This window comes from Rattus norvegicus, chromosome 17 (genome assembly GCF_036323735.1).
Source record: "Rattus norvegicus strain BN/NHsdMcwi chromosome 17, GRCr8, whole genome shotgun sequence".
NCBI classification, from domain to species: Eukaryota; Metazoa; Chordata; class Mammalia; order Rodentia; family Muridae; genus Rattus; species Rattus norvegicus.
Window position 1 is genome coordinate 41507178 of NC_086035.1, and position 12999 is coordinate 41520176.

Genomic DNA, 12999 nt, shown 5'->3' on the forward strand with positions numbered 1-12999 from the left:
TCTCTAAACCAGATATGCACTATAAAAAAGCAATTAATCCCCATGTCCTGATCCTTGCTGTGGTTTGGTCTGCATTGCTAACGTCATGTTTAGTTTGGTACTTTAGGATTCTGTCATCTCTCTGGCTCTGGTAGCTCGTTTTTCTTCTCTTGGTAATAGTCTTAGGCCGGGTTAATGGAAGGCAGTTGCCTATTATCCTTGTGGCTTAGGAATCTAATAGAAAAGTAAATAATGCTGTTTGCTCTTCTGTCTCCACTCTGCAAATTTTTTGATAGGTGGAAGTCTCTCTCTCTCCTATGTTTAGAGGCACATGAAGGTGAGGATTGGACAGAAGCTGGGAAACTGCTTTTGTCACAGAAGCTAAAAAGGGAGCTGGTTTTACATTCTCATTTCACAGTGAGGGGGATAGATGCTATACTTGCTATCACAGCTAGAGCTTTGGAAGGGGTCACTCTACGGAGAAGAGCCTTTAGTAGTGTCATCCAAAGCAACCTTACGGCCCCCAAGAGTCCCTCGAAGCCAGGTCTCCCACCCAGTGCCTCTCCATTGGCACCCTTCTTGTCTTCCCTTTCTGCAGTTTCTATCTTCACCCCTTAGCTTTTAGAGAAAAACAAAAACAAAAAAACAAAAACCTTTGAAAAAGCCTGAGAGGATTTTAATGGGGAGAAATGGGGGAAAAGGTTGTGTTGTGTGGGGACATTCATCTTATTAAAACCAATTGAAATGCCCGTGAATTTACACATAACAGGGTGGGTAAGGGCCAGAGAGTTGTAAATTTCTGAGTAGAATATTTTTGTGAAAATGATCCCTGCCTGGGAGTGTCCATTTTATAACTCAAGAGCCACCTGCAGCTGAATTTGGCTGAGAGCAAATATGACTGCAGCTCAACACAAAACACCATTTTACTTTTAGCAATTGGACTTTCAGCAGGTGTTTGTGGTTTTGTTTTTAACTGAATTGCATAGTTCCCAAGTGTCAGAAAGTTGGACATACCCAATAGGTAATCAAAACTGTCAGGAACCTCTGGTGACAACGCAAGTAACACAGGATACCACTAGCAAGCTCAGAGCTGCTGTGGAAAAGTGAGGAACTCCAAACAGAGGAGCCAGCCCCTGGAGAATCCAGTATTAGGATAGGTGTTTGAATCAGACCCTCCTTCCCAGCAATAGCAAGTGCTAGTGACGCTTTATCTGCTTGTCTGCTGGGGGTGGACTGAGACTGCAGAGCCCTCCCTGAGCTTTCTTTTCTATCTGGATCCAGAAGGAACTACTGACAGTCTTGGTGCTCTGTACTGATGTCAGACTGAAACTACACCAAGTGTAAAGATGTTGAAGGGGTAAGGTGCTGGCCAGCCAGTGAACTAGCTGGTCATTGGTGGGATAGAAGACATGGCAACCACTCCTGAGCTCTGCCTTTCTCTCTAGAAGCCGTTCTATTCTCTCTTCCTGTTGTGTGTTATTTATGCTGGTTACTTCATTTCCTTGTTCTCTGCTTCCCTCTGGATTAGCGTGCCCAACTAATTTCTGAAACAGGTAAATGACTGGAATTCTCCCAGATTATTTCATAGTAAATGTGATTTTTTTTTTTTGTTAATCCATCTTGGAATCAAAATGATAATATGGGGGCATTTTTGTTACTCTTTCTGGGGCAGGATCAGAACGCACCTCATTTTGCACATTCCCATAATGTTGGCTGATGAATTCTGTAGACAACAGTAGATCTATCTGCCCAGGACCAGCACTCTTAAGTTCTTTGAATCCTAACTTGGGGTGAATGAGCTGATTTTTAAGTTTTAACATTTATCATTTTAACACGGATGTCAACACATTGATGTATTTGCTACTATAAAGGGTAAAATGGATCCCTTTTCCCCAGTAGTGCAGAGAGGAGATCATTTCAAAAGGCATTCAGATCATGACAAGCCTTCCAGTAGAGGGAAAAGATCTTCAAAACTCTGCTTCGCCATTGCGGAAGAGGAAGTGAATGCACCTGGGTACAGGAAGTCACAGCCAACAAATGGTTAGAGTCTTTGGTTTTCATGCCTCGCTGACCTGAGCTGACGAACTGGCACTAACAAACGAGCTTTAATTGAGTAGCTGTTGGTGGGGGCTGGGTCAGATCCTTTAGAGGACTGAATTCTTACTCTATACAGTAACAGGATGGTCCCTCCACAGGGAAACAAATATTAAATCAAAATCTAAAACTAGACTATGGGGAGCTTCAAGTTACCTTGTCTATTCAAATGTTATTGGGCATGAATATTAATTTTTCTATTTGGGATCATCTATCTTCTTTCTTTCTTTTTTTTTTTTTTCATTAAGTTTTCATTGGAGTTAAGCTAGAATTTCATAGAACAAGTAAGAACATGTCCCTATAGGACATACTCACTGTTAGGAAAGATCAATGAAAAGCACCCAGTGAAATGGTAGACCTTGGGTCACATACATGATTTTCCTTACCTGTTAGCTTTTCCATCTTAAAAGGCAATTCATTTTAGCTTTTCCACCTTAAGAGACAGTTCATTGGAAATACCAGCATGCTCACTTTTCTGCTCTCTCTTCCATTAGGCCCTATGGTAAACTTTCCTCCAATGAGAATTGTGCCAAGAGACACAAAGGGGAGACATCTGGTGTTACCCTGTGGAGGGAAATTTTACAGTCAGTACTGCTGCTGACTTTGAGAAAACGCATTCCAATGATCACAGTGCAAAATTCATGTAGAGGAAAATGTAGCAAATTGTGGAAGAAGAAGAATATAACTAAAATACTCTGCTATGTGAGATCTCCTTAAAGAATGTCTGCCCTTGGAGTAAGGCTCTTTTCTACCCATAAAACTTTATCAGAGGTTACCATGTGCAAGCATTTAGATGCCTGTGGTCAGACATGAGGCCCAGCATTCCAATGTAATGAACACCATGACCTTCATTTTCTCTAAGCATTCTGGAAAGAAGCTGATGAGCATGACTTATGATAGGGAAAGCTTACTCTTAGAGAATGTGCTTGGGGACAGATGCAAGACTCACAAAGTCCCTACCAACCCACCATCAGCAAGAACACCCAGGGCCTGGCTTATAAGCCAGTGTTATCAGAGGACCCTTTTGCCTGCCGCTCAGATATTATAGCCAGATAACAAGGCAGAGTTAAGGGATAGCCCACAGCACAAAGCAAGAAGAATAACTCATAGAAGGGTAGAGCATTCATTCTCTCTGTCCAAGTAGCATTTGTTCTGTAGAAAGTCAATTTAATTGGTCCTTTATTTGTACTGGACGTGGTCAGTGTGTGCTGTGCTAAGGATAGAATGGAGGACCTTGCACCTGCTTAATGGGCTCCATATGGCTCAGCTACACTCCATACCTGGGCTTTACTTTCAACTGATTCCCTGTGTAAGAAATGTGTTTTATGACAGAGCTGCGGTAATACTTTGAGTTATATGAAATGTAGTCTTATGTTAGCAAAAAAAAGAAAGGAAGAAAACCTCTTAATTTCAATCATAAGAAAGTCACATCAGTGAACAGCTACGTATATAAACAATGAAGGAGTTATTTTTTGAGATTTCATAGGACAAAATCTCTAGTCTTTTATTAAGCACAGTTGAGGTTACATGGAACTCTAGAGCCTGGAAATTTACATTTTCAACTATTAGATCCATTTACAACTCTTACTGACAAGGTTCCCTTGGTGCAAAACCAGAAACCCCTGAAAGCACTCACACAGCGCACAAGAAGCCACCCCTGCGACCACATCTATCAGCCAATAAAACAGAGTAATAGGGGATAGCAGTGAGAAGAAGCCCTGTGTCCATTTCTGACTTCCCCATGAACTCAGTAGTTTGTTTACCAGTCTCTTTGTGACGAGTTGGGTCAAATTTTGGTAAGATTAAAATGGGACCATCTTGTATTAGCTTTTCTACCTTGTTTCTTGAAAGAGGGAACCCCAAAATGTTCACAGGTACTTCAATTAAAGTGGTTTGTGTCTACTGTGTCGTTTTGTTAGTGCCTATTCTCCTTGCTCTGCCTTCACCTTTGAGAACGCCATAGCCTCTGCTTTTTCAATCGTTCCTGGTTAGTTTGATTTTAATACATTTAACAGAGCAACTGAAAGAATCATGGGTTGGACTCTCAAGTCTTTTAAGAGCAATCTCATTGACTCTAAACCTGCTTCTTAATTTCCCGAGCCTTGTGTTTATGAAACAAATGAAAGCTATTGTTCTCAAAGCACGCTGCATATTTAATCACACTGGATGTGGTTTAATCATGTGGCTATTTTGATACTGATTTCGTGTTCTTTCCTCTTTGATGATAAGATGTGATGTTTTTGTTAGCACTTATCCTATTTTCTTGAAGAAAATAGCCATAGCCGTGCTATTGTTTGGCTTTGTTTGTGTCGTGACCTAATTCTGGGAGTCCCTTTCTATATCCTTTGCTGGTTCCAGAATCCAAACTGCAGCCACAGACTCTTGCCTGGTCTCACAGTCTGTGAGCTAGTGCCTGGCTCGACTTTCTTTCCCTGGCTCCAGATCCAGGTTCCACTTCCCACTCCCCCTGTAAGACTTCTTCAGGAGCAGAAAACTATAGAGGTGCACACCTACAATCCCAGCATTTGGAAGGTAGAGTAGAGGCAGGAGGGTCTAGAGTTCAAGGTCATTTTCAACTACACAGAGAATTGGGAATAACATAAAACTCTGTCTCAAAACAGTTAACACATTTTCAGGAAAAAGTCAGCAGTTGCTTGAGATTTTTTTCCAACTATTGCTAGAAAGATTTTAAAAATCAGGGCCACCCGCAGAGTATTATTTTAAAGCAATGCCCTGTTTTATCCTAGTAGATATATATCTCCCTTGAGTTTATGATGGCAAAATTATTTCTAAGCTTGCATCTGAATCTCTTAGCTCCAAGTCTGTATGCATATTTCAGAAAGCTTAAAATTTGCATATATACATATGCAAAGTTGAATCAGCTTCAAGAAAAGAAAACCTTATGTTTGAGGTTCTCAGCTACACTTATCTCCACCTCAGACAGGATTTGAATATGTAAGGGAGTATTTCCACTTAATAAGTTACCGTTCAGTTCACATTCTTGAGTATCTTTTATCCAGCAATAGTACCTGGGATGATGATAGTTACCTGTATAGATATCTCATACCTCAGGACACCCTAGCATCCTTAACTCTACTGCAATTGGCATCTTAATAGCATGCTATTAAATAGACATCTTCCCTACGGGCTGGAACATTCCTTCTACAAGGTTATTTGCATCAAGGATTAGGATTGAATAGATTAGAAGATCAGTAGGGTGCTGAGCTTAGTTCTTCAAGTTCTATGGTTCTTCTTGCCTGCATCTAATACGAAGGACATGCCAGATGCTACTAGGACCCTTTTCACATGCAATCACAGTTTAATCAATGAAGGTGAATGTGTTTAGAATGAACTTTCACCCATTGGTCCTAAGTATCAAACTCAAGGCCTCACACAAGCTCTGCTATTGTGCTCCACCTCTGTTCTAGGATGTACTTTCAGTGTTCTAATCATAGTGAAATGTATAGCCTTCTTGAAACTGTTATTTTTCCTCTTAGTCACCATTGTGGTTGTTACTTTTATGGCTAAGTAGGATTGTGTTAGCAACCAGAATGGAGAGGATTAACTTGGTGATGTTTGCTCTCCCTTCCTCCCCACTGCCAAATTTTGCTGCCCCCCCCCCCCCGCACCCCTGGGGCCCACATCCCACCTCCAATTCCCTAACCTGGAGGACACAGAAGCCCAGTATCAACTTAGAAGGTCAGTTCCTGGCTGAAGTTAAAAGAAACGTGCTGCCTTTTCCAAGAATATTTCCATCATGTATCCCTCTAGATTTCATTCATGCTTGCTGGTATGGCCCTGATCTATGGGGTTACTTCTGGATTTACCTGACATAAAATTTTGGTTCCTGAATGTCTTCATATTTAAAAAGTATTTTTGTGTCACTCCATATAAGATGGATTGGACTGTGTTTCCGGGAAATTAAAAAGTATTGTGAAGGATGGGAAGGTTGATTACCTTAATCTAGGGACTCAAGCAAATGAGTTTTCTCTGAAGACAGATGCGCTCCCCCTTCCCTGATTATTTTCCCTTGAATTTCCCACTGGAGACATTCTTCCCATTTCTCTGTTATGGAAGAACAAGGTTTTGGGTTAAATTTGAATGCAGAAGTTCTACGAGACAGCATAGGTCCCCTCTACTTTTGAGGTTGGATTTCTTGCCAAGTGTCCTCAGGATAATTTTATTTCTTCTCTGACCCCAGCATGCACCCAGGCTGAAAGCTTAAAGACTCTGTGGGTATGAACATCAAATTGCTTTTCTGATGAAGGGCAAAATATTTAGACACACCTATTTATCTTTTTTTTCCCTGCAAACCTGGCTTGTCAACAGCTTCCAAAGGGCCAACCACACAAGTACATTTAGATTTTTTTTCTTCCCCCTCCCAAAAAGAAAAAGGCATTTAAAAGCAACTATTTGTTTCTAATGTCTCAGTCCTCTCTGAAAACTTGCCGAAAGCTACTGTCAAAAAGGAGACACAGTTTTAAGGGACTGGAGAGAAGGTTCAGTATTGTAGAAGTCAGTCAGGAGTTTGCTTTCCAGCATCCAGATCAGATGGCTCACAATACATCCAGCCTTTATAGGCACCTGTGTGCGTGTGTACACACATACAAGTCATATCTTTAAAAATAATTCAGTTACTTGTTTTTATCAAGAGATGGAAAAGTTGTTTGCCCTCCCTCTTCATTTCAGGAATTTTGATGATTTCAATATAATGCTATTAACTGAAAATCACGATGCTTTTTGTTAAAAGCTAGAATCTGATTGTGTCAACTAAATTCGAAAGAGATATAGTTGTGCATAGGTTTTGATTGTCCCTTCCTGAAACACTAACTTGATGTAATCATTTAAACCCCAGGACCCCTAGCAAGAGGAGTTTTAAAAATATAGCATAAATATCAAAGTAGTCAGAAGCAGCGAGTGAGTCATGTGTCCGATGTCTTTCTCGGGAGCAGAGACTATTCCTGCTTGGACTCCTGGGGTTTGAGTGACAGAGCAGCTATGCCTTTGTTTAAGCAGTTTTCCACGTGGCGTGGGTTTGGTATTTTCAGCTCAGATGGCGTCTCAGCAATAGACATAGGAGAAATATTAAATATTACTAAATATTACTGGAGTTAAGCCTCTGATCCAACTCTCTCCCAGGAGTGATGACAGAGAAACCAGGATGTAAGTAAAATGAACATGGGCTTTCAAGAGAAAAACAGACAAAACCTACCTATGTAATTGGGAAGAGCACCAGCCATGACTCGGAAAGTTCTAGATAAATAACAACAGCCCAGTTCCAACCAAGCTCAGCCCTCACTGCTGTGTGAACACTTCCAGATTACCTATCACCTGTTACCAGTCAGAAACAAGCAGTAGGAATTCGTGCTTTACTTGCAGGGTTGAATCTGTCACCGGCTTTATTTAATGCTTTTCACAGACTTAATCTGTAGGGAGTGAATTCCAGGTCAGGTGGCCTGAGGCACAGAAAGTAACCAGCCTTCAGCCCTCTGTCTAAGGCATGGCATTGGAACACAGTCCAACCAGCATCTCTGCAAGCCTCTGTGTGCCCTATCCTCTGTGCTGTGTAAAAGGGCAGTCTTGGCTGTGGAGGCCACCCGGCTCGGAGCAGCCTCGGTGACTCCTGACAGCTTCTCCCTCTGCTTGCCTACCATCTCCTCCTCCAGTTCTCGTTCACATCTATGCGGGGCTCACCCCATCATAGACTGGTCTTGCCCATGTCTGTTTGCTTGTGTTCACTTACCTGTGGCTTCATTGGTTTGTCCTCAATTTCTGTCTAGAGTGTGTCGAAGCTTAATGCAGGTTTGTTACTGAAGTAGTCCATCATGACCAGGCCCAGCCCCATTTCTCATGGCCCCGCCCCTTGCCCAACTGTTCATCAGATACTTTTAATTGCCTTGTCAATAAACTGTTCCTCTTCCTTACCCTCTGATTTCAGTCTCAAGGAGAAGCTGGGGCCCAGCCCAGGAGTATCAAGAACAAAAGCAACGGAACTTGGGCAAAGATGGTCACCAGGGGAGCAAATCCAGTGACTCTGGAGAAGAGGCAGAAAAAGAGTTTATTTTTGTGTAATATAATGGTGCCCACCCCAAGCCTTCCCATGCAAGGTGCTCTCTGCAGCCCTCAGATGCAGGGTTCTCTCTGCGGCCCTCAGAGCTGGGAGCAGTGCCTCTTGTCTCTTCTCTTGGTGCTTTCTTCTTTTTCTCCTTTTCTTCTTTTTCTTATACCTCTATATTAAAACAAATTTTTGGTCTTCTCCCCTTCTTGGCATTTGATTTCTAAACATTGTTTCTTATGCCTTCAACAAAAAGCCAGCAATTATTCCATGGGCCCTACTTGAATTTCTCTAAGGCAGCTACACATTGCCCTGCACGGTGAGTTGTTTTTGGAAATTAATGAAGTAACTGGACTCACACCCAAGTAACTATCCAGGAGATCCTGGAGTGCTACAGGGTGTGTTTGTGTCAGACCCACACATGACTCAATATAGCAATTTATTCTTGATGTATGCAATTGCACATTGTAATTATATTAACAGCACACTAATAAATAATTTGTATAAATTATATATATATTAGATCTTGGGCACTGTTCTTAACATTCTTTTGTGGGACATTTCCTTCCCCATGTAGAATTGTACATTTAAAGCTTGTTTGGTAATATTTGCAGACCATCAGCAAGCACAGCTAAGAACAGAGTGTGTGAAGCCCAGATTCATGTATATAGTTGATTGGAATGAGGTCTTATGAATATTCATGTTTTTGAAGGCCTTTAATTTCTGTCTGCTTATTAGTTTTTAATGTGTGGTTTTTAAAAGAAAATGTTGGCACCTGTAAAAAAAAATCTAAATACTACTCTTTATAAATCATCTCACAAATATTCACTTACATTACAAGCTGAAAGTATTTTATTCATATGTATATTTATACCAATAAAATGATTTTACAAGTGGAACTTGACTTCTTCTAGTTCTTTTGTTAGGATTGACTTATACAATGAACCTGTATCTTATTAATAAAATTTAGAATAAATACAGCCCACAGATAATCATATAATCTAGAAATTATTACTTTCAAAGTAAAGATAATTTGATAATTCCATAGTTTGTGCTTTGCACTGGAACACAGATGAAATTTACTGAAAGGTCACAGAGTTCTTTGTGTGCTCCATGAATTTAAGGTCATATGAGTGGTGCTTGCTTGAGGCAGTATGCTTACAGGATGGTGGGGGAGGGGAGGACCAACAACACAAATGGGGCTTCTGTGGTGTCAGTTTGCTTCATCCTCTTCCCTTTACCACCCCTGGGTGACTGACCTGAAAGTGGCTTCCTACCACTTGATTTCATCATATGACCTCATGGTAAGACAGATGACTATTCTATTTATGTGTGGCCAGTGCAGACATGACCAGACCCATGTTGGTGCTGCAGTGGGAGAAGGATAATGGGTGTGGACCTGCAGGCTGTTTGGTGGTGTAGTCAGCAGAACCACAGTCCAACTAAGCCCACACTTGGAATAATCAGTCCTATTGAAGACGTCAATTTTCCCTGCCTCCCAAATTGAGATGTTCTGGAAATCTCAGAAAATGACATTATACAAAGCCTTGAAGTGACACCTTTCTAAGTACATGGACTGTGTCTGATTCATAGGTATACTGTATTATTATTTGAAGACAATTAGGACTGAGGACAAGTTCATTAGCATTTAAAAGGGAAAGCTCAGATAGCTGCCACAGAAGGGAGAAGAGAGAAAGCCATGCCTTTGAGTCAGGAAGCAGCTGCATGGCAGAAGGGAGGTAACTTCAGAGAATTTGTGAAAACAGAACAAAGGACCACAGAAAGCATACATAGGCTCGGACCAGCATCACAAAGAAAACAGCAAATTGGTACACCTTTCTGAGTGAGGACCAGAGAAGTCAGGCAGACATAACAGAGCACCATGGTGGTTCCATAGTGGCTCTGTCCACTCCCTTAAAACATATATAGCCTCAGATTGAGTCATAGGGAGTAGTAGGACAGTATACAAAATGCTGTGATCAGTCATAAAGTCAACGGTGATCAAATTTGCCAGCAAGGTACACCTGCTGCCCATAACATGCCTGGGGTTTCAGTGTAGGAGAAGACCAGGCTGTGACTATCTGCACTTGCCTCTGCAGTAGAAACCACTGTCAGTTTTTAAGCAGTGATGTGATCAGAGCAAGGAGCCGTCACTGAGTACTGCAGGCAGACAAGGACCCAGAGAAATAGGAGAGTAAGATTAGCTATTCTGTAGGGCAGAAGGAGCCCGCTCCTCCTCATTACCCCTAAGGTAACATGGTGACACGCTAGGCTGACAGCCCCCAGCAGCTGGCTTTCAGCTTGGCTGAGGTGGCCATGCAAAGGGTAGCCTTTACTCGTAGGCCATCTACTGTCCTGCCCTGAATATCTGCCTTCTCAAGTCTCCATTGCTTCTTCCCAGGCTCCTTCGTGGTGACCATCAGTGTATAAATGTGTGCTACAGGTATTTCCTGCCTCCGATTCCCTCCAGCACTGTTCTTTATAGGATCCTCAGAAGCATATCTGTAGGCTCAGCCCATCTCAGCATCTGTTTCTCAAAGATTATGGAGTGATTCATTTCTCCATACCTCATCATCTTCCATCAGTCAGTCCCCAAGAGCACAGGAGGAAAGGCCACCTAGGACCTGTAACCAGAGGCCATCTGCCGTCATTCCTAACACTCTTAACAAGTTCAGTGAAGAGCACCAGTCTTCAGTTAGAAACGTGGTGGAGTCAAATGCTGGGAGAACAACAGAGTCTTCAGCTGCAGGATCCAGAATGGGAGACTGGAGGAGAGCAGGGGCTTCTATAAATCAAAAGGCCTGTGTGTGCAGAGCAAAAGGACCCTTAGGAAGAGCCTGGGATTCTAGCCCAGTGCTGGGCTGCATGGCTTTAATTTGTTCTGCTTGTACAGTATGCAGACCCAGAGTTAGGGGCAGACATCTCGGTGATGTGAAACAGGGGACACTTACATTGTGTGGCTTTAATGGAAACTAGTTTTCCAATTTTTTTCTTTGCTTGGCTTGCCATTGGCCAGTTTGGGTCAATTGTCAGTCATACATTACAAGTAAATTTTCCATTAAAAATTGGCAACTGGAAAACTTGAGGAGGATCCTGGATGGGATGATGGGTTTATCAGGAAGAACAGTATTCGAGAGTGGAAGCCAGCGCCATCTTGTGGTGGCGAATGTTATAGTAGAGGGCCGCTATATTCGAGAGACAAAATGACTTTGACCCTTTCCTGTGGTCGGCTCATCTTGTTGATTACTTGTTTGAAAACTCCATTTACCACCCAGCCCTGGGTTCTCAAAGAAGAAATCTCTGCCCCCAGCATGGCATTGATTTTTCAGAGGAGTTTTGCCTGTCAGAATCCTAACTTGAGATGACTTTGGAAAGATGGTTCTACTCTCTTTGCACTTGCTAGACTGAAAAAACACTACCATAGTAGGTCTGCAGTGAATACCAGTACTCAGGAAGTGGAGGGGAGAGATCAGGAGTTCAAAGTCATCCTCAGCTACATAGTGACTTTGACATAACTTAGACGCTGGCTCAGTGCAGGGGAAGACATTTCTCAAAATCAGAAGAAATGGATTGTGTTGCCCAAGGGCACTGTTCTTGCTATCCTGGACTGATGACAAATTTCAAGGCAAGTAGGAAAATGCAACCATGCTTCATCCTTATGGCCTGCACTAGATTCAGATCAGCAGAAGATGAACTTAAGCTCCAAGACTCCAAATCACTGCAAAGATTCAGAATAAAAATGCATGAACCTGCATGCAGGAGCGCATTAAATCCTGTAGTGACCAGGGAGGAGGGCACCATGCAAAGGAGGAAATGCTAGTGCCAGGAGAACCTCAGAGGAGGGACATTCCTATACTGATCCTGGGAAGTCAGCACATCTCCCCTGATCTTCCCTCAGCAGTGTCTCTTAAACACTGGCTGCTTCCCTCTTCCCAGGAGCACATGCTCTGTGGACTTCTGGGCTCTAACAGCACTGCTCACATAGAGCCCCTGGCATATTTCTCTGTGGTCAGGTCCCTTAGAGGCTATCGCTTGTCACTCTCATTGATGTTTCCTGGTCTCTCAATGCTAACTCTATACAGTCAGGGTATATCATGGGACATCATAAACTCCTTGAGCCCCATTACTGAAGATCCATGAGTATAGTGGTCCCATACCATGCCCATGAATGTCATATTATCTCGAGATGTTTCTAGGGATCATGAGGCTGCCAGAAAGGACCAGAACTACATCACCCTATCATCTAGAGAGGACAGAGATACCATGCCTTCCAGCTCTAGAGACACATGCTACATCTCCTCCCATGCATCAGTGATGAGGCCTTCGCTGTCCAACTACAGAAGAAAACTCTGGCCTTTTTCCTTCCAAACCATCAAGGACGTGATCTGTTAGCTTAACTGCTAGGCTCCAGGAAAGGGTTTCTGAGCCACAGCCAGTCCCACTATGGCCCAGGCACACTTAACAGAACACAGCTACTTCACTGGTGACTTTAAAAGCTCAAGACAGGGACCTTTGGTAATCCACAGTCTAGGGAGGATTTGGGGTGCCTGAGAGCTTGAGTTCTAAAACTAAAAGCTTCATTCTGTTGAACTTAATACAAAACTGAAAGTTCCTTTATGAGTGCTGTGATCCCTAACGTCTGACAGAGATTAGTTCCAGAATTCCATGCCCATGGATATCAAAATCCACAGGTTTACATAAGGCCTTTACATAAAATGGGATCATATTTGTATATAACTTACTCACATCTCCTGCATTTTAGGAATCTCTAGATTACTTATAATACCTAATAAAATGTAAACACTGTGAAAATAGAGTCTATGTGATACCGTTTATTAAATAGTGATATGGAAAGTCTCGGAATATCTTCA

General features: G+C 42.3%; 1 protein-coding gene across 19 annotated transcripts in view; it reads left to right on the forward strand.

The window, feature by feature from the left end:
* Carmil1 (capping protein regulator and myosin 1 linker 1) overlaps positions 1-9027 on the forward strand; it is a 280386-nt gene extending 271359 nt beyond the window's left edge. For 5 of the 19 annotated variants that reach the window (XM_063276423.1, XM_063276428.1, XM_063276422.1 and 2 more), the window contains one exon: positions 8012-9027. In XM_063276423.1, coding sequence (XP_063132493.1) covers positions 8012-8145 — 134 coding nt within the window. In that variant the 3' untranslated portion in view covers positions 8146-9027. Of the gene's footprint in view, positions 1-1507; positions 1533-1875; positions 2020-8011 lie in introns of those variants that run through there. The other 14 variants (XM_063276420.1, XM_008771642.4, XM_008771644.4 and 11 more) reach the window with 7 other exon arrangements.
* The last annotated feature ends 3972 nt before the right edge of the window (positions 9028-12999 follow it).